At 61.9% G+C, this 27,998-nt stretch overlaps 1 protein-coding gene across 4 annotated transcripts; it reads left to right on the forward strand.

The window, feature by feature from the left end:
- Nucleotides 1–1,787: 1,787 nt before the first annotated feature.
- On the forward strand, nucleotides 1,788–27,996 carry PLXNB1 (plexin B1). Of its 4 annotated transcripts, XM_064596597.1 has the most exons (39): nucleotides 2,327–2,578; nucleotides 4,656–4,785; nucleotides 6,203–6,255; nucleotides 6,885–7,997; nucleotides 8,775–8,957; nucleotides 9,301–9,429; nucleotides 9,526–9,626; nucleotides 9,917–10,049; nucleotides 10,337–10,493; nucleotides 10,758–10,866; nucleotides 10,951–11,059; nucleotides 11,433–12,119; nucleotides 12,329–12,451; nucleotides 12,639–12,761; nucleotides 13,026–13,119; nucleotides 13,195–13,367; nucleotides 13,530–13,681; nucleotides 15,877–15,982; nucleotides 16,124–16,260; nucleotides 16,551–16,727; nucleotides 16,943–17,114; nucleotides 17,296–17,538; nucleotides 18,287–18,463; nucleotides 18,540–18,688; nucleotides 19,202–19,302; nucleotides 19,410–19,627; nucleotides 19,807–19,985; nucleotides 20,126–20,192; nucleotides 20,417–20,563; nucleotides 21,434–21,602; nucleotides 21,900–22,003; nucleotides 22,079–22,163; nucleotides 22,404–22,576; nucleotides 22,783–22,943; nucleotides 23,041–23,188; nucleotides 24,815–24,879; nucleotides 25,023–25,098; nucleotides 26,036–26,110; nucleotides 27,262–27,996. In XM_064596597.1, the coding sequence occupies exons 4-39, from the start codon at nucleotides 6,891–6,893 to the stop codon at nucleotides 27,364–27,366; spliced, it is 6,414 nt and encodes a 2,137-aa protein (XP_064452667.1). In that variant the 5' UTR covers nucleotides 2,327–2,578; nucleotides 4,656–4,785; nucleotides 6,203–6,255; nucleotides 6,885–6,890; the 3' UTR covers nucleotides 27,367–27,996. The 4 variants fall into 4 exon arrangements, with proteins under 4 accessions (XP_064452671.1, XP_064452667.1, XP_045718457.1 ...); XM_064596601.1 differs by lacking the exons at nucleotides 2,327–2,578; nucleotides 4,656–4,785 and adding an exon at nucleotides 1,788–1,843; XM_045862501.3 differs by lacking the exon at nucleotides 4,656–4,785.
- The last annotated feature ends 2 nt before the right edge of the window (nucleotides 27,997–27,998 follow it).

Consider the following 27,998-nt stretch of genomic DNA (forward strand, 5'->3'; position numbering starts at 1 on the left):
AGAGGGATCAGGGGAATGGTTGATAAATATTGCTGGGGACATAACTACAGAGATTGGTAGCCAGTCCGGGTCCCTGTGCAGAGAAAGCTTTGGGCAGCCCCGTGTGCCCCTAGAGCTAGGTGTCCTCCCATACGCAGCCTAGGGACAGCCTGTACCAGGAGGGGCAGAGCTCAGCCCATCAGCAGTGTGAACTAAATGGCAAGGAAGGGGAGGGGCCTCCCAGAGGTAGGAGGTGCAGTGGGGGGCCCTGGGGATGGACTGCCTGGAAACTCCCAGCCTGTCCCTTTTCAGAGAACAGCAACCTTTGACCTGGGCTAACTGGCTATGGGTGGCCTTGTGTGTCCTTGAGTAAACAGGAACAGCCAGGAGGTACTCTGTCCTCCCTGCAGGTCTGGAAAAGCCACTCCTTTCAGAGTGTGTGGAGGTATGTAGATCTGTGGGGAGGGGCTTCTGTGGGCTGGGACTTGTTTGCCTGGGCCTTTGTGGAGCCCACTTTCTGCAGGGGCCTGTGGAGCCGGTAGGGTTTCCTATGAGGTACCCTCCCTCCTCGGAACCTGTGGTCAGGCTTGGGCTGTGAATACAGCCCAAGTGGCCCACAGGTTCTGTGAGCCTCTGAGCGCCTGGTGCCTTGGTCATTTGGTCACTCCATTCTTGACCTTGTTTTCTTTGTGTCATGGTTCCTCAGGACAGCATGGGATGAAATGACCTCTGCTTGTGGGATGTTCACCCTCCTGATGGGGTAGGAGGTGCCATATCTGTGTACAGATGAGGGATGCTGTGGGGTTTGGAAGTCCCATGTCCCCCTTTGGGGTGAAGTAATTCCTAAAGGGTGCACTTCAGTGAATGGATTTGAGGAGGGGAGGATTCCAGGTATGTGGGAGGGGCCCCCCCCACAGGCTGCACAGGCAGGAAAGCCAAGGGGGCTGAGGTGGTGATGGATGTGGAGGAGTGGTGGAGTACAGGTTAGAAAATGAGGTGGAGGGCCTGGGGTCTGATGCCAGAGGCCAGGAATAGGAAAATGGGAAGGGGGTGCCATGCTGGTGCACGGACCCAGGTGCTAGAAGAGGGGATGGAGGAAAGGGAGTGACCTGAGAAGTTGGTGAGAGAGAAATCGGAAGGCAGAGTTGGGTAGATGAGAGTGAAGGCAGACTCTTGACTGGGGGGAGGGGGTGGCAGGTGGCAAGAGAGTGCCTGTGGTGTTGGCTCTTTGGACAGTAGCCAGTGTGGGTGACCTGGACCTTCTGGTTGAGGCTCTCCCTAGCCTGTGGAGGCTCTGGGGGCTTCCAGGGTGATATGTGTGACAAATTTTGCCTCCCAGGAGGCTATCCCTATGTGTCTTGAGCCAAAGTCCTAACAGGATGGGCCATGTCCTGGCACCTGAGTTCTCAGTGGGCAGGCCAGCCTGTGTGTGAAGGGCCCGGCAGAGGGCACAACTGGGTCTCTGCCCAGCGGCCCCTCCCTAGAAAGGCCCAGGTATTTTTGCCAGTGAGGGAGTCCAGACTTGCCCAGGGCTTCTCAGCTTAGGGTGGGTCCAGGTACAGGCCTGGGAGGAAAAGAAGTAAATGTGTCCTTGCTTGTGCACTTTGCAGCCCGCGTGCGCTCAACTTTAACAGCCGGCTAGGTGTGGTATCCCCTCTTGCCGGTGAGCAAATAGGCGTGTATGGGGCGTGGGGGTGGGGGGGCGGTCAGGTTACTAGGCTTAGGGGTGGCACAAACCCAGGCCCAACCCCAAAGCCTGTGCTCCTCTCGCACAGCTAGAGGTTGGGGCCGGAAGGAGGGGGTGGCTGTTAGGGAGTCCGGAGAGTAGGGGCGGTGGGGAGAAACCAGGCGCCGAGAAGTTCAGGTAAAGAAAGTTGGAGGACGGCCACAGAAGGGAAGGAGGGAACTCGCGGCGCTGGAGCGGGGGTGGTGGCTGGCGAGCCCGCGGGGCCGGTGAGGGGCGACGGAGGCGGCCGGGCGCGGGACCTGCACACCTGTGGGTGCGGAGCGCGCCCCCCGCCCCGCCCATCCCAGGAGGGCTCCTGATTCCGGTTCCTGCGCCGCGCGCAGGTGAGGCCCGGCGGGATGGGGCCGGGCCGCCGGCGCTCCGGGCTTCGCTCCTCGCCCTCGGCTCGCCTGGCCGCGACCCGCGTTGCCGTGGCTACCGCCGCCGTGCAGCCTGCGCCCCCACAGGGAGGGGTCGAGTCCCCGCCCTCGGCAAGTGCGGAGCCCGTAGGGCTGGAATGCGGGGTCCCGGGCGGCTCGGGGCCGCGCGCCCGGCTCTCGCGGCTGCTTCCGGCCTGGCCTGGGCGGCGGGCGGGGGGAGGGCGGCCCGGCGGGCGCGGGGGGAAGGAGCGAAGCCCGGCCCGGCCGACGCGGCTTTGTCTCCTTTGTTCCCGGTGGTGGCAGCGGCGCGGCGGGAGGGGCGGGCAGCGGGCGCGCTTTTCCGCCCCTCGGTCTCCGGGTAACAGCTGCGGCGCCGCCGGAGCCACCTCCGGGGGGGCGGGCGGGGGGCAGCGAGAGCGCGGCGCGCAGATCCCGAGCCCGCAGCGGCCGGCGCCCGCCTCGGCGCGCTCCTCCCGCGGGGCCCGGCCGGGTGGTGAGTGCGGGGCCCGGGGACCGGGCGGGGGGCCGGGGGTGGCGGTGCGGCCCCTGGGGGGAGGTGGGCAGCTTCGGTCCTGATGCCGCCGGGCAGGGGCAGCCCGGGCGAGTGGTGGGCAGCTTCGGTCCTGAGAGTTGGGACCACACTTCTCCGCACTGAGGGAAACTCTGGCGGCTCCGCCTGTAACGCGATTGGGAGACAGAGGAGGTGGAGCCGCTCCTCCGCGCCCCCTCCTCGCAGCCGCCTCAGCCGGGACCGGCCGGCCCCTTCCCCGCCCTCCCAGGACCACTGGTGGGGTCCTTGCCCTGCGGCCGAGGGAGGAGGGAGGAAGAGCCGATGGGGAGGTCGAGGCTTCCCCTCTTGTACGTTAACAGCCTTTCCAGGCTACGCTCGGCAGCACTGACAAAGGCGGACTGTGAGCCTTGTGTTAGGCATCCCCAGAGGGGGACCCCCCACCTCCCGACACGACCCAGGCGGTGGGTGATTGATGAGCGCTCCTGAGCCCTCGCGGGTGGTGCAAAAATGGTGGGCCCCTCCACCCCACCTCCACACACAGACAACAGGGCGAACAATGTGCACTACAGCACTGTCAATGAATCTCCTCTCCTGGGTGGACCCTGGGAGCCGAGCAGGAGAAGGGGAAGGAAAGGCCAGTTTCCCGCTGATCCCTGTGACTTGGTAGATGAGGGCTGGGGTATCCAAAGGTGGAAGGGCAGAGTTTGTTAGCCCCTTTGGTTGGTGAGGACAGCCTCCGGACGGCCCGGAGTTACTTTCTCTTTGCAAAAAGAAGTTAGGCAGCTGTGGGCTCTGCTGAAGCAGTCCAGAGAAAAGTGGGCCCAGAAGAGACCTCAAGGCAGGCCCGAGGCCCCAGGACAGGCAGAGTTAGGCTTTGCCTGTGAGTTTGGATGAGGCCTGAGATCTGGTGATCCTGCAAGTTGAGGACACGAGGCTTGGCTCCAAACCAGCCTTTTCAGTCTGCTCTGGCCTGGTTATTAATAAAAGTGGGCCTGACACCTTGCCCCTTTGAGAGACCAAGTGGCCTGGAGAGGGGTGTGGGCCCCACATCTCCCCTACTGGCTGGATTTCCTTGGCTGTGAAATGGGGGTTCTTTCAACATGTAAGGAGCACTTGCTTTGTGCTGATAGCTGTCTTAGTTGCTGGGACCTCTGAATCAAAAGCCACACTCCTTGCCTGCAAGGAGCTTCAAGTCTAGAATGGGGAGGGTGGAACAGAGAGAAAAGTGGCCTTGGTTGGTGCCACTCATGCCAGGCACACACCATTCCATATTTAATGGCCGGAGCAGTCCTGCCTCCCATTCTACAAACTGGAACTCTAAGGCTCAGCCCAAGGCAGAGCTGTCGTCCACACCAGGGTGGTAGCTGGGTATGTCCATTCCATCTGCCACACGGAGCCTGGGGGAGACAGGGGAGGCTCTCCTGGGAGATGGTTGGCAGTCAGAGTTAGGCAGATGGAGAGGGAGTGGGCATTCCAAGCAGGGAGCAGTGTGAAGCAGCCCACGGTTCAGGCCAGCAGGAGCTAATAGATCTGTGGGGGAGCCCTGGCATGCATTAGATGGAAGAGGGCGGGGACTCGAGGGCTGTGACCTTTATTCTTCAGGCCTGGGGACAGGGGAGAGAGACGCTCTGATTCTGCTTGAAGATCCTGTGAGGTAGGAGGGGCAGCCTGGAGGGGCTGGGGGCTGCTCTGGCCTGTGGCAGAGGTTAGGTGAATTTGAGTGCCCAGTAGGGAGGAGAGGTCACTGCCCCTCTTTTCCCCCTTCTCCGCCTGCGGTACGTGGGGAAGGGTGAGGGTCCTGCTTCAGTGATTGAAGAGGCCCGTCACTTTTCCCTGAGTGGCTCAGCCTCCAGCCTCCTTTGTGGGCCTGGCCAGGAGCTATTCTGATCCCTTCCATTTTCCTGTGGGCCATTTGACCCAGTTGTGATTTTACATTTGGGGAGTGTCTTGGTTGCTGCCCCTTGAGGGCTGGAAAACCTTGGCACGCAGTAGGCTCTGAGCAAATGTTTGTAAGCGAATGGAGTGACTCTTGGTCTAACTATGGACCTTCTGCCCCTAGTGCATCCCTGGGCAGGAGGTGGCCGGAGGGAGTGAGCAGCAGCTGAGTGCAGGAGATAGCCTCTGCCCATCCTCAGGCAGACCCTGTCTTCCCAGAGGAAGAAACTCTTCCCCCATCCCTTGGAAACAAGGTGGGGGGCTCCTGGAAGCCTGGCCTTGCCATAGTCCTGGGTTCACGACTCTCCCTGCTATCCCTTTTCCCCCACCCCCTCGGGTAGCAAACAGAGGCGGCCTTGTTCCTGCTCCCATAGAGCTGCCCTGTTCTCCGCACACTAAAAATGGAAACCCCCAAGCTATTTCGGGAGCAGTGCCCAGCTGGGCTGTGGCCACCGCTCCCCTGCTCCCACCAGGCTGCTGGACCCTCCTCCGAGACTTAGGCCCAGCCTTCTCACTCTGGGACAGTCTCAGCAGCACCTTGGTGGGGTCTTGGCTGGGGCGAGCCGACCCCGGGCTGAGGGACGCTCTCCCTCAGGCAGCCTGGCAGATGGGTGGCGGGAGGGTCCGGGCAACGTGGCCTGGGCAGAGGCAAGTAGGGAAAGTATCTCCTGGCCTGGGAGCAGCACTTCATCAACCTGGTGTTCCTGGCTGGGGACCACCTGGGGCTGGGGAAGATGGCGTTGCCATGGTTTTCTGCTCCCGGCAGGCTTTAGCTGGGGCCTACAGGGAGGGATCTGGGAGGAGAGCAGGCACCCAGGGTCTGAGGAGGCCCTGGGGATGGGGAACACAGCTGGACATGGTGACTTCCTCTGGGACAGCCTCCCCCACAACCCTGGGCCCTGGCTCTGCTCTGACCTGCAGGAGAAGAAATAGCAAGAGATGTGCTGGTTTCCACGGCCCTGTAGGCCTTGGGGCTCGAACCAGGGAAGTGTGCATGAATCTGTGTGCGCGGGTGTCTGAGTGTGGGTGGGTGTGACATGTGCTTGTGTGGAATGCCTGTTTGCAGTGTGTGTTTGTGTAAGGAGGTTGTGCCTTTGTGCAGGTGTCTGAGTGTGTGGGGTGCATGGCCTGTGTTTCTCCATGCGTCTGTGCAATGTGGACACGTTGCGTCTGCATGCATCTGTACGTGTGCAAGTGCCCATGTGCTTGTGTGTGGGTGTGCATTCGCAGGGCTGGTGGCATGTGTGCCTCCTGGTGTGTGCAGGCCTGCGTCTGCTTATGTGCTGGTGTCAGTCTGGGCCAGGATAGCCCCTGGCCCGTGTGGAGGGTGTGGACCTGGGTGCCCTGACAGAGTCTGGGCGGAGGGTGAGACAGAGAGAGTGCCAGGAAGGGAGAAGGAGCTGCAGAGGGACAGGGCCGTGCTGGGGGCGGGGGGGGGGGGGGGGCTGGGCCCTGCCAACCGTGGGGCTCCTTCCTCGCTGCCCTTTCCCAGGCCCTGAGGGTGCCTGGTTCCGCTGCCCTCCCCCTCCCTGTGTGGGCTCTGAGGAGGCGTCCCCTGTGGAATGTGTTTGGTGGCCGAGGGCCAGGCTGGGCCCAGTTCCACTGGCAGGCTGGGCAGCGGGAAGGGGAGCCCGGGCCCCCAGCTTCATGCTCTGCTGTCTCCCTGGCTAGGTGACTTCCACACAGGTCATGCTGTTGTCTCCTGATCCAGCCGGCCCTGCCAGGTGAGCCTGACCTCACACCTAGGCACCTGGGAAAAGCGTGACTCCCACTTCTTCTTAGGGCTCTACAAGGTGGCATCCAGTCTTTCAGGCCCCAGCCCTGGCAGCCTCAACCTCCCTCATCTTGCCATTGGTTCTGCAGATTCCTTCTGGATTCCTGGCCTAAAAGGCCCTCCATCCAATTCTTGCTCTGCTCTAATGTGCAGATGGCCCATGGGAACTTGCCCTCCCTCTTTCCCCCCAGGTAGCTGACATCTGTGCAGAGGGGTCCTCTCCCTCCTGGGGGCTGTGGGCCCCTCCTTCCCCTTACCTGTGTTTCCCACATCCCTGCCCCTCTGGCCCCTTCCCCTGGGACCCTGTGGTGACACAGGGCAGCGCAGAGCGAAGGGGTGGTGGGGTGGGATTGAGGTCTCCTGAGACAAAAGTGCTTGCAGAAAATGGACAGTGTTGAAGTTTTCAGGAAAGATCTCCTGACCCCTTGCTGGTGCGTGGTCCTGGGGTCATCCTGGACCATAGTGCCATCTAACCCTAGGCGTCCTCTGCTCACTCCCTGGGTTAGGAGGATCGTCTTGGCAATGTGATGGTCCTGTCCCACCAGTAGCCCCTCAGCTCTCCGTCTCTCTCCTTGCCAGGTGACCATGCCTGCCCTCGGCCCAGCTCTTCTCCAGGCGCTCTGGGCCGGGTGGGTCCTCACCCTCCAGCCCCCTCCACCGGCTGCTTTCACTCCCAATGGCACACATCTGCAGCATCTGGCTCGGGATCCCACCTCAGGCACTCTCTACCTAGGGGCCACCAACTTCCTGTTCCAGCTGAGCCCTGGGCTGCAGCTGGAGGCTACCGTGTCCACTGGCCCTGTGCCAGATAGCAGGGACTGCCTGCCACCCGTGATGTCCGATGAGTGCCCCCAGGCCCAGCCTACCAACAACCTGAACCAGCTGCTCCTGGTGAGCCCAGGGGCCCTGGTGGTGTGCGGGAGCGTGCACCAGGGGGTCTGTGAGCTGCGGCGCCTAGGGCAGCTGGAACAGCTATTGCTGCGGCCCGAACGCCCTGGGGACACCCAGTATGTGGCTGCCAATGACCCCGCGGTCAGCACGGTGGGACTGGTGGCCCAGGGCTTGGCTGGGGAGCCCCTTCTCTTTGTGGGGCGGGGCTACACCAGCAGGGGGGTGGGGGGTGGCATCCCTCCCATCACAACCCGGACCTTGTGGCCGCTGGACCCCCAAACTGCCTTCTCCTATGAGGAGACGGCCAAGTTGGCCGTGGGCCGCCTCTCCGAGTACAGCCACCACTTCGTGAGCGCCTTTGCGCGCGGGGCCAGTGCCTACTTCCTGTTCCTGCGGCGAGATCTGCAGGCTCAGTCTAGAGCCTTCCGGGCCTATGTGTCCCGAGTGTGCCTCCGGGACCAGCACTACTACTCCTATGTGGAGCTGCCTCTGGCTTGCCAGGGTGGCCGCTACGGGCTGATCCAGGCTGCGGCTGTGGCCACGTCCCTGGAGGTGGCCCAGGGGGAGGTGCTCTTTGCAGCCTTCTCCTCAGCCGCTCCCCCCACCGTGGGCCGGCCTCCGTCAGCAGCTGCCGGAGCGTCTGGAGCCTCTGCCCTCTGTGCCTTCCCTCTGGACGAGGTGGACCGCCTTGCAAACCGCACGCGAGATGCCTGCTACACTAGGGAGGGCCGCGCCGAGGATGGCGTGGAGGTGGCCTACATCGAGTACGATGTCAATTCGGACTGCGCACAGCTGCCCGTGGTGAGTCCTGGAGCCTCCCCGCCTGGCAGTCACAGCTGGGCAGCTGCCCGAGGGGTCTGAAGGGAAGCTGGCGGTGGTGTGGGGGCTGAGCAGGTCAGTGGAGGTAATGTGCTTTCTTTGTGCCTGGGCGATGGAGAGCTGCCTTACTGAAATCGTGCTGCCCAGAGGTCAGAGAGCCAGCCATTCCGAGGCTATTTGTGTGGGTAGACTGAGGATTCTAGGGTTTGGGGCAGGGATCCAGAATGTAGGGGGATGGGCCCTGTTTTAAGTTCCTGAGCAAGGGAGGCAGGTGAGGTTGAGACTTGTTTGGCTCTAGCTTCTGGATGGATAACACAGGGAAGAAGCCACACCCAGGGGGACTGAGTGAGGGAGAGGTGGCGGGGGCCCAGGGGAGCAGACTGGCCAGGAGGACGCAAACTTCGGGAGGCTTCGGACAAGTGGTCCAGGGGAAGACTGAGCGCATAAACCGGGGGAAAGCCATGGGTGGGGGAAGGTGGAGCCCCAGACAGGTGGGGATCAAGAGTGGGGTAAAGAGCTGCTGGAGTCTGTCCAAGGCAGCTAAGGCCACGCTAAGGATGCAGCTGTGGGTGATGTCGGGGAGGGCCAGCAGAGAGACTGGGGTGAGGATGAGGCTTATAGGGGCTCTCAAAGAGAAGGGTGAGGGAATAAGGTGGTCCCAGGAGGTCTGGCAGAGAAGAGAGAATCATTTAGGGAGAGCTGGCTGGGCCAGGGGATTGGGATGTCCAGGGAGGGCCTTATTGGCCTTGCTGCCTGTAGGACACCCTGGATGCTTATCCCTGTGGCTCGGATCACACGCCCAGCCCCATGGCCAGCCGTGTCCCCCTGGAAGCCACGCCCATTCTGGAGTGGCCAGGGGTTCAGCTAACAGCTGTGGCAGTCACTGTGGAGGATGGACACACCATTGCTTTCCTGGGTGACAGTCAAGGGCAACTGCACAGGGTGAGTGCACAGGAGGTACTGGGCTCTGCCCCAAGGTCTAGAGGGAATGGGCTGCTGGTGACCAGCCTGGGCAGAGCTACGCCTGTGACCCCTGGGGCCGGGATGAGGGATCTGTGACACGCCCCTGGCCCCAAGGCTGGGAGAGATGACTTAATGCTTCTCTTCCCAGGGCTGGGTGGTATTTACCTGTGACCTCCCCTGCCCCCTCCCCAAGGGCTGGGTGGTGTGACCTGTACTGCCAGCGAGAAAAACTCAGTTTGTAAATTGCTTCGTTTCGGGGAGAGGAGAGGGCCTTGGGTCTATAGCCATGGACTTGGGTCCCAGAACTTGTCTCCGATCTCAGGTCTACTTGGGTCCGGGGAGTGATGGCCACCCATACTCCACACAGAACATCCAGCAGGGGTCTGCCGTGAGCCGAGACCTGACCTTTGATGGGGTCTTCGAGCATCTGTATGTCATGACCCAGAGCACAGTGAGTGCCAGGCGAGAGCTGGGGCCTGGCTGCTGGGAGGGGCCTTGGGCCGGGCCAGGGACCCATGAGTTACTGGTATTTGGATTGCTGTCATAGCTTCTCAAGGTTCCCGTGGCCTCCTGTGCTCAGCACCTGGACTGTGCATCTTGTCTTGCTCACAAGGACCCATACTGTGGGTGGTGTGTGCTCCTTGGCAGGTCAGTGCTCCACTGACTCCTGACCCTTGACCCATTCCCCAACCCCAACCCCAGCCTCCTGCCCTCACTGCACCTGCATAATTGCCCTGTCCAGTATTCCTGGTCCTTGACCCTTGACTTGCAACCCCTGACCCCTGGATGCCCCACTCTCCTTCCTCCATCCTGGGCCTCAGTGCCTTGCCAGGGCAGACGTAGCCTAGTGTCACAGCCCACCTGAGGATCCTGCTCAGGTCCCCAGTATTAGGGGTGTCCCTGCCCCATGAAGGTGGATCCCCGTCATTCTCATGCAGGTGCAGTCGCCATTCCGAGTGCTCACGGGGACAGGGCCCAGAGCGGTGGCTGTGGAGCTTCCAGCCTGAGCTGGGCTGTCTGCAAGTGGCAGCTATAAGTCCTGCCAACATCAGCCGAGAGGAGCGGAGGGAGGTGAATGAGCAGGGCAGGCGCGTCTCTCACGGGGAGGGCTCTGGTGATGGGTCAGGACCTCGCATTTTAGCGTCAGATGCTCCAGATACCACATGGCCTTCTACGAGTCACTTCTCTTGGGGCCTTGCTTTCTGTTTCACCCAGGCTAGAGGGCGTTTGTGAAGGCTCGGGGCCACCAGCCCTCGGCAGCCACCAGCCCCTGAGCCTGCTCATCTTGGGCGCCCCGGAAGCAGGCCCTGGTCTGCTGCCCAGCGGCTCCAACGGCCTGTCCTGGCCTCTCTTGGCAGGTTTTCCTGTCGGTGCCTGACCTGCCACCTCTGGGGCCCGGGGAGTCCTATTCTTGCCAGTTTGGGGATCACCAGAGTCCTGCCCTGCTGACCAGTTCTGGTGTGATGTGCCCTTCTCCAGACCCTAGCGAGGCCCCAGCACTGCCGAGAGGAGCCGGTGGGTGAGAGAAGGGGCCAGCTCTGGGGCCTGGGAGCCCCACGCTCCTCGCATCTTGCTCCAGGGGGTGCGGTTGGGGTGAGGTGTGAATCCGGGCCGGGAGCCCTGAAGTAGCACCTTTCTCTGAGTCCCCTGACTAGTCCCCGGTCCCCTCAAGTGCCCATTTTGTGCCCTGTGGACCATATTCCCCAGACCCTGGGCGCTCCTCGCCGCCGAGGGTGCTAACCCCACTCCTCAGCCCGGGCCCTCTCTCCCACTTTGCAGACCACGTGTCCGTGAGCGTGGAGCTCAGGTTCGGTGCCGTGGTGATTGCCAAAGCTTGGCTCTCTGTCTATGACTGTGTAGCCGTCACTGAGCTCCGCCCGTCTGCGCAGTGAGTCCCGCCCCCCGCCCCCCGGCCCCCAGCCCCCCGGGCTCCCCTGCGCTGATGCCTGCCCCATGGCTGTGCTCCATGCAGGTGCCAGGCCTGTGTGAGCAGCCGCTGGGGGTGTAACTGGTGTGTCTGGCAGCAGCTGTGCACGCACAAGGCCTCGTGTGACGCCGGGCCAATGGTGGTCAGCCAGCAGGTGAGCGGGACCCCCAGCCGGGCCCCCCAGGGTTGTGCGGGTTTCTCTGATGGCCCGGGGTCTGTGTGCCTGCCCGCCCACGTGAAGCTCTGTCGTGAGCACCTGAGCTGCTGTGTGTGGCGGACTCACTGGAGTTCCAGGAGAGGACGTTTGTGGCTGAGCGGCAGGGGAGGTCTGGGCCTCGGGCCCCACCTCGGCACAGATGCCCCTGGAGCCTGCCCTCCCCTCTCTCCTTTGGAGAATTAACGGGCTGTTTTTGTTTCTCTTTCCCTTGGTCTCCTTTCCTCTTAACACACCCTTTGCCTGCCTGCCACCCACTCCCGCACCTGCCTGCTGAGTGACCCCTCCTGTCTTTCTCTGCCTCCCCCTTCAGAGCCCGCTTCTCTCCCCAGCCCCTCCGGCAAGAGATGTACCCACCCCCCTCCCACCGCAAGCCCCCCAGGCCCCGGTCACCCCTGCTCCCGACACCCTTCCCGTGGAGCCTGGGGCCCCCTCCACAGCCACAGCCTCGGATGTCCCACCTGGGGACAGGCCTTCCCTGCTCAGCCCCTGGGGGCCAGGGGCGGGTCCTGGTCCCATACCCGCCTCAGCCTCCACAGAGTCACCTCTCCATGAGGAACCTCCCCCTCCCAACCCCCCCCACAGACCTGGAACCGCTGTCCCCGCCCCCACTGACTCCGGACCCACGGCCACACCCGAGGACCTCTCGGCCTCCCACCCATCGCCCTCAGATGCAGCAGCACTGCCCCCCGCCCCTGCAGACCCCGGCCCCGAGGCCGACCCCTCTGCGGCACTCCTGGACCAGCCCCCCGGCACTGCTCCCGCCACCACTTTCCCAGGGGCCGCTGGCTCCGCGAAGCCCGCTCTGGACTGGCTCATGAGAGAAGGCGGCGAGCTGCCTGAGGCGGACGAGTGGACGGGGGGTGACACGCCCGCCTTCTCCACTTCCACCCTCCTCTCAGGTGATGGAGACTCGGCTGAGCACGAGGGCCCTCCCGCCCCCCTCATCCTCCTGTCCAGCCTCGACTACCAATACGACACCCCCGGGCTCTGGGAGCTGGTGAGGCCCAGCCCAGGAAGGAGGCCTCAGGGGAGGGGACACAGGGCAGACTTGGCCCCTTTCCTGCCTTGCGATCCTGCATCGGGAGGGATCGAGGGGCAGGGTGGGTTCTGCAGCTCCGCGCTGGCCTTGGGCCCTGGGTTCTGCACGGGGAACCACTGAGTTGACAGGGTGGGCTCCATAGACTGCCTTGCTCTTGGTGTCTGCAGGAGGAGGTGAGCTGGGGGGCAAGCTCCTGCCCTTGTGTAGATAGTGTTCAGGGCTCCACACTGATGCCGGTCCACGTGGAACGAGAGGTCCGACTGCTGGGCAGGAACCTGCGTCTCTTCCAGGTGAGTGTATGCCGTTGTAGGTGGACTTGTGGCCTCCTGGGCTGTCGACCGGCTATACACAAGCCCTGGAGAGCAGGAAGAGGGCTTGGCCCTCAGTCCCAACCCGGGGGCTCTGCTAGGGGCCCCTGTGGGGCTCACTGGGGCCCACTCCTCCAGCTGCCCCACCAGCTGTGGCCTCTGCCCCCAGGACAGCCCAGGGGACAATGAGTGCGTGATGGAGCTGGAGGGCCGCGAAGTGGCAGTCGAGGCCCGGGTTGAGTGCGAGCCACCTCCGGATGCCCAGTGTCATGTGACCTGCCGACGGCACCAGGTGCGGGTCACGAGGGCCCGGGTGGGTAAGTGTGTGCTGGCCACAGGCAGGCCTCCGACCTCAGCTGGCTGCACTATGTTCATCCTGGGAGTCCGGATGCCCCGGCTCTGGCCTCTGACCCTCTATGCCTTGGGGTCCCTGCACCCCAACTCTGACCTCTGACCTTGTGCTCCCACAACTGGGTCATTTTGGTCCTTTCTGGACCCCCTCCCCAGGCCTGGCCTCCCCCAGCTGCGGGCTCTGACCCCACTCCCATTTCTGCAGCTCAGCTACGAGGCTCTGCAGCCAGAGCTCCGTGTGGGGCTGTTTCTGCGTCGGGCCGGCCGTCTGCGTGTGGACAGTGGTGACGGGCTGCATGGTGAGCTAGTTGGGGCCTCTGGGGTCGGGGGCCTCCTCCACGCCTGCCTCTCACATTTGTCTCTGCCACCCCCAGTGGTACTGTACGACTGCTCTGTGGGACACGGGGACTGCAGCCGCTGCCAAACTGCCAGGCCCCAGTATGGCTGCGTGTGGTGCAAGGGAGAGCATCCACGTTGCGTGGCCCAGGAGGCTTGTGGCGAGACCGAAGCTGTGGCCACTCAGTGCCCCGCACCCCTCATCCACTCGGTGTGTTGAAACGCTGGCATGTCCCTTCCTCACCACTGCCTTTTGAGGAGGGCGGGGGTGCTGTGGGTCCAGGGGGCCCAAAAGTGGGAGGCTGGGTCTGCCTCTCCGGGCTGCCAAGGCCTGACTGGTGGGCGGAGGTGAGCAGTCCGTGTCTTGGAACAGGTGCAGCCGCTGACGGGGCCTGTAGACGGAGGCACCCGTGTCACCATCAGGGGCTCCAACCTGGGCCAGCAGGTGCAGGACGTACAGGACACAGTCAGGGTGGCCGGAGTGCCCTGTGCCGTGGACGCTCAGGAGTACGAGGTCTCTAGTAGGTGAGTTGGCCGGACCAACGGGAGTTCGGCACACCGCATGAGCTCCCCGATTGGCTTTCCCGCTCACAGCTGCCCACCCACTGCTCATCTGTCCTTCCCTGTCCCCCTTTCCCTGTTCTGGCCCCAGTGCCACAGAGCTAGGGTTGCCATTTGAGGCCCCGGAGCCCTCACCTCCGCTTCGTGCACAGACACGCATGTTCCCAGCCTGGGCTGCTGGGGAATCACTGCTGGCCCCAGCCCAGTCCCTGCCTGAGCCGACAGGTGGCCCCGTGCAGGTGTTCTCGGCTGGCTTTCCAGGGACCAGGGACGTAGTTGTGGTAACAAGGTTCTCAGATCCCAGATAGCTGTACTCAGGGGCTGGCCTTCCACCAGCTGCTCTTTCTTCCCCAGGCACTGCCTCGGGAGGGTGCCTCAGGAGGACGGACTCGTGGCCCGCCTGCTGGGTGCCAGACGCCGCAGTCCGCTCCTTGGGACCCTGGCTGCCTCCCAGGGCCTGTAGCTGATAGAGGTTCTGGGTCACGGTAGCCTGGCTGGCAGTTGCAGGGTCCCAAAGGTGCCCATACGGGACATTCCCAAGGAGATATCCACAATCAGCAAATCCCAAACCGGCTGAATATCAGGGTTACCTGGAGGGCCTGTCCAAAGCCACCATGGAATGGGCCCTTTGTGCCCACCCTTAGGGATCTGGATTCAGTAGGCTTGTACTGGGGTCCCGTAATCTGTAACTTATTTAACTTATTGATTTATTTTGGTCATCTGTATTTTATTTATTTATTTTTAAATATTTTATTTATTATTTTAATTTTTAAATTTTTTTTTGAAGATTTTATTTATTTGTCAGAGAGCATGCTTGAGCACAAGCTAGGGGAGCTGCAGGCAGAGGGAGAAAGCAGGCTCCCTGTTGAGCAGGGAGCCCGACGTGGGGCTTGATCCCAGGACCCTGGGATCATGACCTGAGCCAAAGGTACTTAACGGACTGAGCCACCCAGGCATCCCTATTTATTTATTTTTAGAGAGCGAGTGAGCACGCACATGTATGTGAGTGGCAGTGGGGTGGGGTGGGGGAGAGGGGCAGAGGGAGAGAGAATCTTGAGCAGGCTCTATGCTGAGTGGGGAGCCTGACCCAGGGCTTGATCTCATGACCCCAATATCATGACCTGAGCTGAAATAGAGAGTCAGACAGTCTAACCGACTGAGCCACCCAGGCGCCCCTCGTAATCTGTATTTTAAAACCAGACTTTGGGAGCGCCTGGGTGGCTCGGTCAGTTAAGCGTCTGCCTTCGGCTCAGGTCATGATCCCAGGCTCCTGGGATCGAGCCCTGCATCGGGCTCCCTGCTCAGCGGGGAGTCTGCTTCTCCCTCTCACTTTGCCTCTCCCCTCGGCTTGTGCTCTCTCTCTCGCTCTCTCTCTCTCAAATAAATAAATAGAATCTTAAAAAAAAAAAAAAGAAAAAACAAACCAGACTTTGTTAGAGCACGTGGTTTTCCCCTCAGTGTGTTATGACCCAAAACTTCAGGTGATTGTCTAGACTGTTAATGATTCTAGAACCATGAGACTTACAAAGTGATTTATAAAGAGTTTAAAATATTCTCTGGTTGAAGTCTCCCCTGGGTACTTTACATACCACTTGTCCTGTTTTCCAAAGCACTGGCAGTGAGTGTGGCCATGTCACGGGATGGCGCCACGGCCAGCCTCACACTGGGGACAGTGATTTGCCCCGAGCTTCTGTTTTCTGGCTGAGAACCAGCATCTTCTTAGGTGGCTCACTTTCCCTTTCCATCTCTCTCCAGACCTGACTAGAGGCTTCCAGGGACTTTTTTTCATGAGGAAATCAAGTTGCCACCACTTGGCAAGTGGTGTGGCATGCGTGGTGGTGGTTAGGCCACACATTAGCTCAGCACCTCTTGCCCGCAGCCAGCCTCAGGGGGCTCCTTGTAAACTTGTGCCACATAGAGAGGTGAATTCCTCTTCGTCAGGGGGCCTTAGAGTTGGACCTGAAATGACCAAAACCGTGAATATGAATTCTCAGGTGCCAAAGCCCCCTGGCACGCCAAAGGCATTCCCTCCAAAGTAAGAGGATCTCTGTCAACCTCGGGAGCGGGAAGAACACCATTGGGGCAGGGAGGGGGCAGCCGGGCCCATTTGAGGGGACCGTTGGTGCGGCCCGGCACCCCAGCCTGCCCTGTGCCCACAGCTTCGTGTGTATCACTGAGGCCAGCGGGGGGGAGGTGGCTGGCACGGTGACGGTGGAGGTGCCAGGAAGAGGACACGGTGTCTCAGAGCATGACTTTGCCTACCAGGTAAGGTGGCTCCCCCCAGCCCATCTGGCTTGCCCTCCTGGGGCTTCCCACCCTAGGGCCTTCTTGTCTGCCGCAGGCTCCCCTTTCTTCTCTGTTTGTGGCCTCATGCCTGCCTATCTCTCCCTATCCCCCTTCCCACAGGACCCGAAGGTGCACTCCATCTTCCCCACCCGGGGCCCCAGAGCCGGGGGCACCCGCCTTACCCTGCACGGCTCCAAGCTCCTGACTGGGCGTCTGGAGGACATCCGAGTAGTAGTTGGAGACCAGCCTTGTCACCTGTGAGGGCTGCTTCCTCATTCTGCAAAAATCCATCAGCTCCAAGGAGAAGACAGAGGGGTGGGATGCTGGGGAGAGCCGAAGTCAGGGGAGAGGGCCAGGTCTGCTCCATCAGAAAGTGGCCAGACTCTCCCTAAGCTGGGGCTGTCATGGGAAGGTGGCCTCCAGGGTCACCTGTGGAGCTTTCAGTCGGCTCTGAGGGGAGTGAGCGGAGACCTGAGTGGGTCCTGTGTGCTGGGATCATCCCGGTCGCCTTCCTGACCCGCCTTCCGTTGGTCCCTCCCTTCCCTAGGCTGCTGGAGCAGCAAGCCGAGCAGCTGCAGTGTGAGACCAGCCCCAACCCCACGCCTGCCACGCTCCCTGTGGCTGTGTGGTTCGGGGCCACTGAGCGGAGGCCTCAACACAGCCGGTTCGAGTACACCTCAGACCCCAGTGTCACCTCTGCTGGCCCCACCAAGAGCTTCCTCAGGTGCTGGGCCAAGGGCACAGCTGCGTGGCATGTGCCGGGGGGTCGGGCCCGGGGGAGGAGGGGTGGTCTTTGCAGCTCTAGGATGTGGGGAGGTTGCAGGGCATTCGGTGGAGGCTGTGACTCCCGTGCGGCTGGTGGGGCCAGGGGCCACGTGGCTTGGGCCTGGGTTAGGCTGGTTCTCCTAAGCCACTGGCGGTTCACGGTCTGTGTTGCAGTGGAGGACGTAAGATATGGGTCCGTGGCCAGAATTTGGATGTGGTACAGACACCAAGAATCCGAGTGACTGTGGCCCCAAGAGCCCCGCAGCCTGGCCAGGGGTTTGGGCGCAGGCGCCGCGTGATCCCGGAAACAGCTTGCTCCCCCGGTGCTTCCTGCGGCGGTCATCATGTAGGACCCCTGGGCCTCCCCTGCTTGCACAGGCTAGCTGCCTCCCCCGTCACCCCATGCTCTACCCTGTGCACAGCCGCGGGTGGCGGGTACCAAAGAGGCTATCTCCCTGTCCTTGCCGGACCCCCTTCCTGCATGGCCCTCAACCGGTCGTCCCCCGTCTTTCCTCCCTCTGCCCCAGTTTGAGGAGCCATGCCACGTGAACTCCTCTCAGCTCATCACGTGCCACACGCCTGCCCTCCCAGGCCTGCCCGAGGACCCCCGGGTCCGGGTGGAATTTATCCTCGACAACCTGGTCTTCAACTTTGCAACGCTGAACCCCACACCCTTCTCCTATGAGGCCAACCCCACTCTGCAGCCCCTCAACCCCGAGGACCCCAGCACGCCGTTCCGGCACAAGCCCGGGAGTGTGCTGTCTGTTGAGGTACTGTGCCCACTCACGCGTGGGGCCGCACGGCCCTCCGCTTTGCTAGACGTTGCTGCTGGGGGAAGGGGGGCATAGCAGCTGAGCCAGGGCCAGTGCACGGATCTGGTTCCTCACCCTTCATGTGGTGAGGGCTGAGGGGCCGGCGGGGGCTGCCTAGCCTGCCGAGTCTGGCCGGGGCTTAGGTCCTTCACCCGGGGCCCAACACATTCCGTGGCAGGAGTCTGAATGACAGTATGTAAATGGTCTGGCACCCACAGTAGCTGGAGGGCATGGTACACAGTAGGCGCCTGGGCAGATGCCCATTTGGCAGCCTGGCTCAATGTGGACAAACCCTTGGCATGGGTTCTGTCACGTGCAGTAGGTGGGCATCCCGAAAGGCTGTAGATGGACAGCCCATCATCGCGCACCTGGTGGGCCAGCAGACACCGTAGGGGCTCTGGCTTTGTGAGTAAGTGGGGAGGACTGGAGGGCAGCTGTATATTGTCCAGAGTTTCAGCTCTGGAGAAGTGAAAATGTGGGGAAGAAGGAGGGGAAGGGCAGAGGAGGGTCGGGGGGGCAGCTTGGAAGATATCCATGGACTGTCGCCTCCCCTGCAGGGGAAGAGTTGAGGCATCATCAGCCCTGCTCCTGGGGGTGGGTGTCAGGACCATCCTTCCCACATTTGGGGGGATAGGATCTGAGTGACCACCAGCTCCTCCCCTTAGGGAAGAGTTCTGAGTGATCCATCAGTGACCTCGTGTTCCAGGGGGAGAATCTGGACCTTGCAATGTCCAAGGAGGAGGTGGTGGCCATGATAGGGGATGGCCCCTGCGTGGTGAAGACGCTGACCCGCCACCACCTGTACTGTGAGCCCCCCCTGGAGCAGCCCCTGCCCCAGCACCACGCCCTCCGAGAGGCACCGGACGCTTTGCCCGAGTTCACGGTCAGTAGGTGGGCGTGGGCCGGGTCGGGCCGCGGGCACGCACTGACACCTTGCTCACAGGCGGCTTCCCACGTAGGTGCAGATGGGGAACCTGCGCTTTTCCCTGGGCCACGTGCAGTATGATGGCGAGAGTCCCGTGGCTTTTCCCATGGCAGCCCAGGTGGGCTTGGGGGTGGGCACCTCTCTTCTGGCTCTGGGTGTCATCATCATTGTCCTCATATACAGGTGGGTGTAGCCGGATGTGGCTGGGCTGGGGCCGCAAGGGGGTTGTGGCTGGATGGGAAGGGCAGACGAGGCCAGGGGTCAACAAACATTTCTGGAAGGTGCCGGAGAGTACTGATTTTAGGCTTTTGTGGGCCAAGTGGCCTCAGTTGCCATGGTTCCACTCTGCTGTGACCGTGCAGAAGCAGCCACAGACTGAGAGGCAAACACACGGGTGTGGCCATGTGCCAATAAATCTTTATTGGCAGAAACAGCTCGTGGGCCAGATTTGGCCTGGTTGTAGTTTGTTGATCCCAGGGCTAAACTGTTGGGCTAAACTGGAGATGGAGTGTGACTTGCTTAGGACAGGACAGGTTAATTATTTTGGGCGAGGCCTTGGCTTGGCCGGGCATGGCCGTGTTAGACGCTGCCAGCCTGGGCCAGGGTGAGGCAGGGGTAGACAGGCCTGGGCCCAGGGCACCAGAAAGGGCTCTGGCCTTGACTGGCCTCCCGCTTCCTGACCTTGGCGCTGAGTAGGAGGAAGAGCAAGCAGGCCCTGAGGGACTACAAGAAGGTCCAGATCCAGCTGGAGAACCTGGAGAGCAGCGTGCGGGACCGCTGCAAGAAGGAGTTCACAGGTGGGGCTGCAGAGCAGAGGCCTGGAAGATGCTCCAGGGCTCTGCCCAAGCCTGCTCCCCCCATGGCGTGGGATCCATGCCCCAACCTGGCCTCCTCTGCTCCACAGACCTCATGACCGAGATGACCGATCTCACCAGTGACCTTCTGGGCAGTGGCATCCCCTTCCTCGACTATAAGGTGTATGCCGAGAGGGTCTTCTTCCCTGGGCACCAGGAGTCGCCCTTGCACCGGGACCTGGGTGTCCCTGAGAGCAGGCGCCCCACCGTGGAACAAGGGCTGGGGCAGCTCTCCAACCTGCTCAACAGCAAGCTCTTCCTCACCAAGGTGCCAGGCACCCCGCCCCAGGCCTTGGGGCGGTGGAGGGGGGGGCAGTGGGGGGCGGGGAGGGCCTGCCTCAGCTCCTGGCCCCACCCATCCCTCCTGCCCCAGCCCTGCCCCTTCTGTCTCCCTCCGTTTCTGAATCGGCCCCTCCCTTGCTCCCCATCCGGTCTCCCTGGTACCAGTTCATCCACACCCTGGAGAGCCAGCGCACCTTCTCGGCTCGGGACCGTGCCTATGTGGCCTCTCTGCTCACCGTGGCACTGCATGGGAAGCTCGAGTACTTCACCGACATCCTTCGCACCCTGCTCAGTGACCTGGTGGCCCAGTATGTGGCCAAGAACCCCAAGCTGATGCTGCGCAGGTCTGTGCAGCTGTCGGAAGCCATGGGGGCTGGGTGGCTGTAAGAGCTGGAGCCAGGAGCTGAGGCAGGCCCTCTGGGGCTTGGGGTTCTGCATCACAGACAGCCCTCCCCCCCACCCCTCCCCTTTCCTGTCTTCCTAGGACAGAGACCGTGGTGGAGAAGCTGCTCACCAACTGGATGTCCATCTGCCTGTACACTTTCGTGAGGGTGAGGGAGGCAGAGGTGGAGGGGGCTCGGGCTGCCCCCCAGGGCAGGGCAGGACTCTAAACCACACAGCTTCCAGCCCCCAGGCAGCTCATATACTCCTGCCCAGCGTGTCTCCATCACTATAGGCCCTCTGCAGCCTGTCCCCTTCCCCAGCGTGTCCCATATAACTCCGTTTCATGCCTGTTATCTGCCCCGGGGGTCCTCACTGCCTGTCCCTTCCCTAGGACTCAGTCGGGGAGCCTCTGTACATGCTCTTCCGGGGAATTAAGCATCAAGTGGACAAGGGACCAGTGGACAGCGTGACTGGCAAAGCCAAATACACCCTGAATGACAACCGCCTTCTCAGAGAGGATGTGGAGTACCGTCCCCTGGTGAGGGAGGGAGGAAGGGAGGGGGATAGGGAGACAGGAAGTGAGGGAGGGGAACAGGGAGGGAGGAAGGGACAGATCGTGTGAGCATGTTCGTGCACAGCGGTGTCAGCCCCTGGTGAGGACGAGCATGTGTGGTCGTTATGAATGTCTGTGTCTGGTTTACAGCTAGCCTGACTTCTGGCTGTGGAGAGAGGCCTTTAGACTAGTGCAGCAGAAGAGAGGCTTGAGGGCCAGTCCTTGAGGCAGAGGGCCTGGAGGATAGGGCCTCAGGCTTGGAGTGGGGTCAGTGTGGACACAGCCAAGGTTTGGGGAGCAGTCCAAGTCCTTGGACTGGGCCAGGGCCTGAGTGTTTGCCTGCCCAGTGTCATGCCAGTGATGTGATGTGCCCACCAAGCCGGGAGCCAGTTCTGCCAGACCTGGCCATCTCTCCCTTTGGGTTGTTTTCCCCTTAGTGGAGTCCTTTCCCCGGCGACCCACGCGGGGCGCCTTTGGGTAAAATCTCATGCAGGCTCCACCAGACCTGCTCATCTCCCAGGCTGGTAGGGACTCGTCACTTCTCATGGCTTCTCTCAGGCCTCAGCCTGACCAGTTGAGCCAGGAACCCAGAGACCTGAGTTAAGAAGGCCTTGTGTTCACTTGTTTTTTCTGCCATTCACCTGTTTCCCTAGTGCACTGTGCTAGGTGCTGGGGTCACAGTGGAGGGAGCCGCTGTCCCAAGGGGGGGCGGGCCGGTGAAGAGACAAGAATCAGGGACTCTTTGGTGCCTGAAGGTTGGAGGCAGTGGCTTCCTCATGGGTTGTCCCTGTCCCTGCATCTTGGTCATCCCATGTGGGGCACAAGCCCTGACTGCTCCCATGTCTACCTTGGTAGACCCTGAATGCACTGTTGGCTGTGGGGCCTGGTGCGGGAGAGGCCCAGGGTGTGCCTGTGAAGGTCCTGGACTGTGACACCATTTCCCAGGCCAAAGAGAAGATGTTGGACCAGCTTTATAAAGGAGTACCTCTTGCCCAGCGGCCAGACCCCCGCACCCTGGATGTCGGTGAGGGTGGAGGGGAAGGGTAGCCTGGGGGCCTGAGCCAGAGTGAAGGCTGAGCTGGCCCTGGCCCAGCCCTGTAGGGGCCGCATATCACTCAGTGGGCACGGGGCAGCGGTGGGCTGTGGAATCCCTCTACACGGACAACCTCTCACACGTGGTGAGGGGCCCCATCCTAGTCTTTGCAGAGGTTGGGTGGGGCTGCCCCCTGATGGTGGGCCCATGTCCCTGTGGAGGAGGAGGAGGGCTCCACCTGCAGCAAGAGTGTCCCAGGAGCCCTCAAGTCCCACCTTGCTCTTGCAGAGTGGCGGTCTGGGGTAGCAGGGCATCTCATTCTCTCTGACGAGGATGTGACGTCGGAGGTCCAGGGTCTGTGGAGGCGTTTGAACACCCTGCAGCATTACAAGGTGGGAGGGGTAAGAGCAGGAGGAGGGGTATGGTGGGGTGGGGCTGGTGGAGGGGTCACCAGCTGTGATCATCAGGTCCCAGACGGAGCAACTGTGGCCCTGGTTCCCTGCCTCACCAAGCACGTTCTCCGGGAAAACCAGGATTATGTCCCTGGAGAGAGTGAGTACTCTCCCCCACCCCCATCCAGCCTCCACCCAGTCACTGTCCTCTGCCCTCGCTTTGCCCAGTCCCCAGTAATGGGCAAAGTCCTCTGGACCTTAGGGTGGGCTTGTGTCTACTTCCCTTCCACCTAGAGAAGCCCTCAACCCATGCTTCCACTCCTGGAAGTTGGCAGGACCCTGGGGGCCCAGGGAAGGTGGTACCTGATGAGGGGTGACAAGCTGTGGGGTCTTGGCACAGGGACCCCAATGCTGGAGGATGTGGATGAGGGGGGCATCCGGCCCTGGCACCTAGTGAAGCCAAGTGAGGAGCCGGAACCCCCCAGGCCTCGGAGGGGCAGCCTTCGGGGCGGGGAGCGCGAGCGAGCCAAGGCCATCCCTGAGATCTACCTGACTCGCCTGCTGTCCATGAAGGTGGGGCAGGAAGGATGGGGTTGGAGGCTGGGGTCAGGGACAGGACAGGCAGTGGGGTCTGGGCTGTGGGGGAGGACGGCTACTTATGGGATTTGGAGGTGGTGTGGGGCTCACACGGGCATAGTGCCGTGAGGCTTCCGAGGCCGGGCTGGGGCTGAGGTCCCCTTGCTGACTATACTTCCTCTTGGGCTTCCCCTCCCCCACAGGGCACCCTGCAGAAGTTTGTGGATGACCTATTCCAGGTGATTCTTAGCACCAGCCGCCCCGTGCCGCTTGCTATCAAGTACTTCTTTGACCTGCTGGATGAGCAGGCCCAGCAGCACGGCATCTCTGACCAGGACACTGTCCACATCTGGAAGACCAACAGGTGGGGGTGGGGCTGGAGCCCGGTGGGCCAGGCGTGCGTGGGGTCTTCTCTCCTGCCTACCCAGCACACTCATCGGCCACGCCTGCCCCACCCACAGCCTGCCCCTGAGGTTCTGGATCAATATAATAAAAAACCCGCAGTTTGTGTTCGACGTGCAGACGTCTGATAACATGGATGCGGTGCTCTTGGTCATCGCGCAGACTTTCATGGATGCCTGCACCCTGGCCGACCACAAGCTGGGTCGGGTGAGTGGGTCCGGGTGGACACGGAGGGCACACCTCGGGGGTGGGGGGGTCCGGGGCCAGGGGTGGGCAGTGCTGTGTGCGCACAGATTCTGGGCTTGGCCGAGAAGGTCAAGGAGGAGGGCTAGGGGAGGCCTGTGACTCCAGCCCCAGGCCGGGCTTTGTCCCTGGGAGGTGGCAGTGCCTCAGTCTTCAGAGACGACCCCTCGGGAACCAAAACCAGCAGGCAGCCTGGAGCTGTTCTGGGACTGTAGAAGCCACCTGTGCATCTGGAAACCACCTGGTGGGCCACCCCCCGACCCCCATCACCCCAGGCTCCCCTCCTCCCAGTCTGGGCTCACCAGAGGCCCAGGGATCAGAGTGACCCCTGCTTGTACACGGGCAGAGGCGCTGTCTGCCTGCCAGTGCGGTGTAGACAGGAGAGTCCAGGGCAGCGAGCGTCAGGCGTGGAGTGAGGTGCTGGTGGGGGGAGCTGAGAAGCGGACGGGAGGGCCGGGGCCGGCTGGCAGCACGTGGCCGTGGCAGGCTGTTGTCACAGTAGTAAGAGCCAGGGAAGTCCCATGACAGATAAGGGGTCACTGCTGCAACTGTTCAGCCACCTAGCAGGCGGGGCCCGTGGCTCCTCAGGCCCATGAAGGGAGCCTGGTACCTCTTGGGAGATGGATCTCTAGACCTCTGTGGGGAAACAGAATGTTAAATTCTACTCTGTAGTGCTGTCTTTTGGGGCCCATTTTTGTTCTCTGTGTTCCCGTCACTCTGTCTACAAGGAACTGAGAAACCACAGGCCCCCACCTGGACCCGGGGGCCACGGTGGGCGGATGCTGTGTGGTGGCTGGGTTTTTGCCCAACCTTCACACTGTCTCCCCTTCCCAGCAAAAGTGCAAATGCTTGCTGGGCAGCTCAGGAATAGTGCAAACCAGGAATGCCAAGGATCCCCCCACGGAGAGTTGATGAGAAGGCATGCATGCTGACTCAGGCCCAGGGACGGCATCGCTGCCCATGTGGGGTGGTGCCATCTTGCCTCACCCTCCCAGCAGCTCTAGGATGAGGCAGCAGGTCCCGAGAACGGAAGTGCGCTGCCCAGAGCCCACGGCTGCGGGGGCAGGGCTGGCATTGGAACCCACTTCGGTGGTGGAGGACGCGTCTGGGTGTGTTAAAATTGTGGGTTCTGACCTGAGAGACCTGCTTCAGGCGCCAGCTCAGCCACTCCGGGTGAGGTGGTGTGGGGCAGTTTACTAAATTTCTGGGTCAGTTTCCTGATTTTTAAAACAATTACGTGGGGAATGAGCAGCACGTGGAGAAGCGGCATTAGGGCCCCACACGCCGCTGCACCTGCCCATCCTGCGTGTCGTCTCCCTGCTGGATGCAGGTCAAGGCAGTTGGAGCTGAGAAGTGACCTTAGAATAATTCGGGGAGAAGCTTGAGGTGACAGAAGCGGAGGCTGGACATCGGTGGACGGGACGGGCAGAGGAGGTCCTTGCAGAAGGAAATGGGCCAGGGGCACCAACAATCCCAGTTTCCTGGGACTGAGGGGTTCCTGGGATATTTAAAACTGAAATGGTGCTGGGAAAACCGGGGCAGTTGGTCACCCTAAGGGAGCTCTCCTCTTTCTTTCCTGCTGGTGCCCAGGACTCCCCCATCAACAAACTTCTATATGCTCGAGATATTCCCCGTTACAAACGGATGGTGGAAAGGTATGAGGGTGAGGCAGTGGGTCTGGAAGGGGGATGGGTGGACAGATGGATGGATGTTTATGGCTGTAGCCCAGGGGTGGACCCTGGTGGGGTGAGGCGTGGCTCGTTTACGCAGCAGCTGCCGTACGCATGGTCTCTGACAGGTACTACGCAGACATCAGGCAGACCGTCCCTGCCAGTGATCAAGAGATGAACTCCATCCTGGCTGAGCTGTCTCGGGTATGGCCTTCCCTCTGCTTCTTGGGTGGGGCACAGGTCTCCGGCCATGAGGATCCTGCTCTTTTGCAAGGAAGCCCTGGGGACCTCAGCAATCCTGTGAGCTGGTTGGGGCAGGACACAGACCATCATCATAAATTCAGAATGTTCCAGTGGCCACTGTAAAAGACCAGGGCTCCCAATGTCTCAGTACAGAGCAGTAGGGCCTTGTCCTGGCAGCTCCCACCTAACCTGACCCAGCCAGGTGCTTGGGTGCCTGCGGCCCGGGGCCGGGGTCTGGGGATGGTGCATCCAAGGCAGTGAGCTGGCTGGCATTCAGCCCCAGGACTGCCCAGGTCGGCCTGCCCTTGGCTCTGTACCTCTCTGCTTCCCTCAGGGGTGTAGATGCGCCCCCACCTGCTCCTAAAACAGCCCCCAAATGTAAACTGCAGGCAACTTAACAAGCAGTGTTTCTGAAACAATGATGCGGACCACAGACCACACCCAGTAACAACAGCAGCTGCGATTTGGTGGTGTTGCTTGGGGGGGGTGCTTTGGCCACGCTCCTGACCCCCATAGGAGCTCCACAAGTCAGGTGATCTCAGCCCCTGACGTTGTCCTGACGAGGAGGTGCAGACTCCCAGATGGCCCCGTGGAGGGGCCTGGTGTGACCTCACGGGAGACGTGAGGGAGATCAGAGCAGACCAATGCTGGGTCACAGCCCGTAAGCGGCACCTGTCCCGCGGGGCCCTGCCACCGTCCGGGACCCTGGGCTCCAGCTGGTGCCTCGAGGGGAGAGAGGCAGGGCCCTGTTCACACTGCAGACCCGGAAGCCCTGGTGTGTTGATGGGGCTTCCTGCTGCGGGGCCTGGCCCTTCCGCCACCTCCTGCCCCGTTTGCCAGGGATCCTGTGACTGGTAACACCCCTCATCTCTCATCTCTTGTCTCCTCTCCTCCCTAGAACTACTCTGGGGACCTCGGGGCACGAGTGGCCCTGCATGAACTCTACAAGTACATCAACAAGTACTATGACCAGGTGGGCAGAACCGCTCAGAACCCCGGGCCCGGAGCAGGGTGCGCCCTGGTACTGGCTGTGCTCTAACCTGGCCTCGCCCTCTCCATCTGTGCTCCTCGGGAGCAGCAGGGATCCCAGGCATTGGGGCAGGGCTGCTGGGGGATCTGCCAGGGCCTGGAGGTGGTGTGGGGGACATGCTGGGAGGACACAGAGCTGCCACCTGTACCCCCACCTTGCCCCAGCTCGCATCCCTCCCGGAGTCCACAGTGGCTGTGTGCTGTGCACGGCCACATCTTCGGGAGGCCTGAGCTGCCAGAGAGGGGGTCCCGCCGGGGGTGGGTACGGGCACAACAGAGACAGCGAGGGGGCTGTGTGGGCGATTCCTGGACTGGGCCTCGAGATCAGAGCACCTAGGAGTCAGCCTGCTAAGTGCCTACCAGAATCGTGCGCCCAGCTGTCTGTGGCTCCCGAGACATGGCTGTTGCTGTTCAGGGATGCGGAGCCTGCCTTGTGGCCCAGGCCCGGAGTGAGGACAGTCATTTCACAAACGAGCGGCGCACGGATGTGAATTCCTGGCACCTTGCCCCAGCAGTGCGAGCCCCTGCGTGAGGGAGGCGGGGGGTGTGTGAGGCGTCACGTGCCCTCGTGCAGACATGGTGGAGATCCCTCCCGGGTCCTGCCGTGCCCCCTGTGGCAGCCCACAGACGGGTGTTGGGTGGGTGAGCTCCATGAGGGCAGGATCACTTGGGTCCCATCCTTGCGGGGTCTCTCCTCCTTGCCCAGCACCTGGCAGTAGGAAATTAGGAAATGCTTCTTACCCAGTGGGCAAGGGGAGCCATGATGGCTGGAACACGGCTTCTAGGGGGTTCGTGGTGAAAAGGCCAGCATGGCGGGTGCAGGTGGCCTCCGCTCAAAATGATCTTGCCAGTGGAGGTGGATGCTTGTTACTGTGAGTGCTAAGTATGGAGTAAAGTACCTCATTCTCACCTCTCGAATCCTTAAAACCCTATGCTGACCTCACCAGCCAGGCCCTGAGGAAGGGGGGGGGCTCGCTGGGCTTCTGGGGTACCGCCCCAGCTGTGCCGCAGTACCTGAGGAGGCCGGTCCACGTGTGCGGGTGAAGGCGGCGGGTGAAGGCGGCGGGCGCCCCTGACCGGCGGTCTCCGTTGCAGATCATCACTGCCCTGGAGGAGGACGGCACGGCTCAGAAGATGCAGCTGGGCTACCGGCTCCAGCAGGTCGCAGCTGCTGTGGAGAACAAGGTCACAGACCTGTAGGGACCTGGCCAGCCCTGGCCTGCCATTGCCTCAGCCCTGTCCGGGCGGCCCTGGAACCGTGGGGGAGAAGCGACCTTCTTAGATGCCTGTAGTGCCCGACAAGCAGAGTTAGTGGAAGGTGGCTCCCAGTCCCCTGGGGCCTCTGGCCTGGGCCCTGCTGGACCTACCTCGCAGGCCTGGGGCCTTGAGGCTGATCGGGCGGTGCCCAGCCTGCTCCCTGAGCCCAGTGACCCCGTGGGCTATTTTGTGTGTGACGTCAGTCTGTGGGGAGTCAGGGACTAAGGGCTTCCAGAGAGTGGCTGGAAGGGCCTCTGGCCCCTGGAGAGACTGTACTGTTCCTGAACACTGGCCTTTATCCCACTGGGATGCAGAGGGGGAGGAGGAGAGCCCCACATCCTGTCCTGTCCTCCTCGGTCGTCCCTGACCTCAGTTTAGCTGCCTCTGGCCTTAGCTGCTGCCCCGATCCTGGGTCCGAGAGAGGAATGCCTTTGCTAGGCCGCTGCAGACTGACCCCTCAGCGGGTCTCACCGTGCCTCAGAGGCAGCCCGTGGTGAGGGGCACCTGCTGCAGGCGCCGGGGGGAGAGTGGGGGCCCCACTGACCCAGCTCTTCATTAAAGGATAACACACCGCA

The sequence above is a fragment of the Mirounga angustirostris genome, unplaced genomic scaffold (genome assembly GCF_029215605.1).
Source record: "Mirounga angustirostris isolate CCGP_5_RB_7025 unplaced genomic scaffold, mMirAng1.0.hap1 SCAF_1, whole genome shotgun sequence".
Lineage (NCBI taxonomy): Eukaryota > Metazoa > Chordata > Mammalia > Carnivora > Phocidae > Mirounga > Mirounga angustirostris.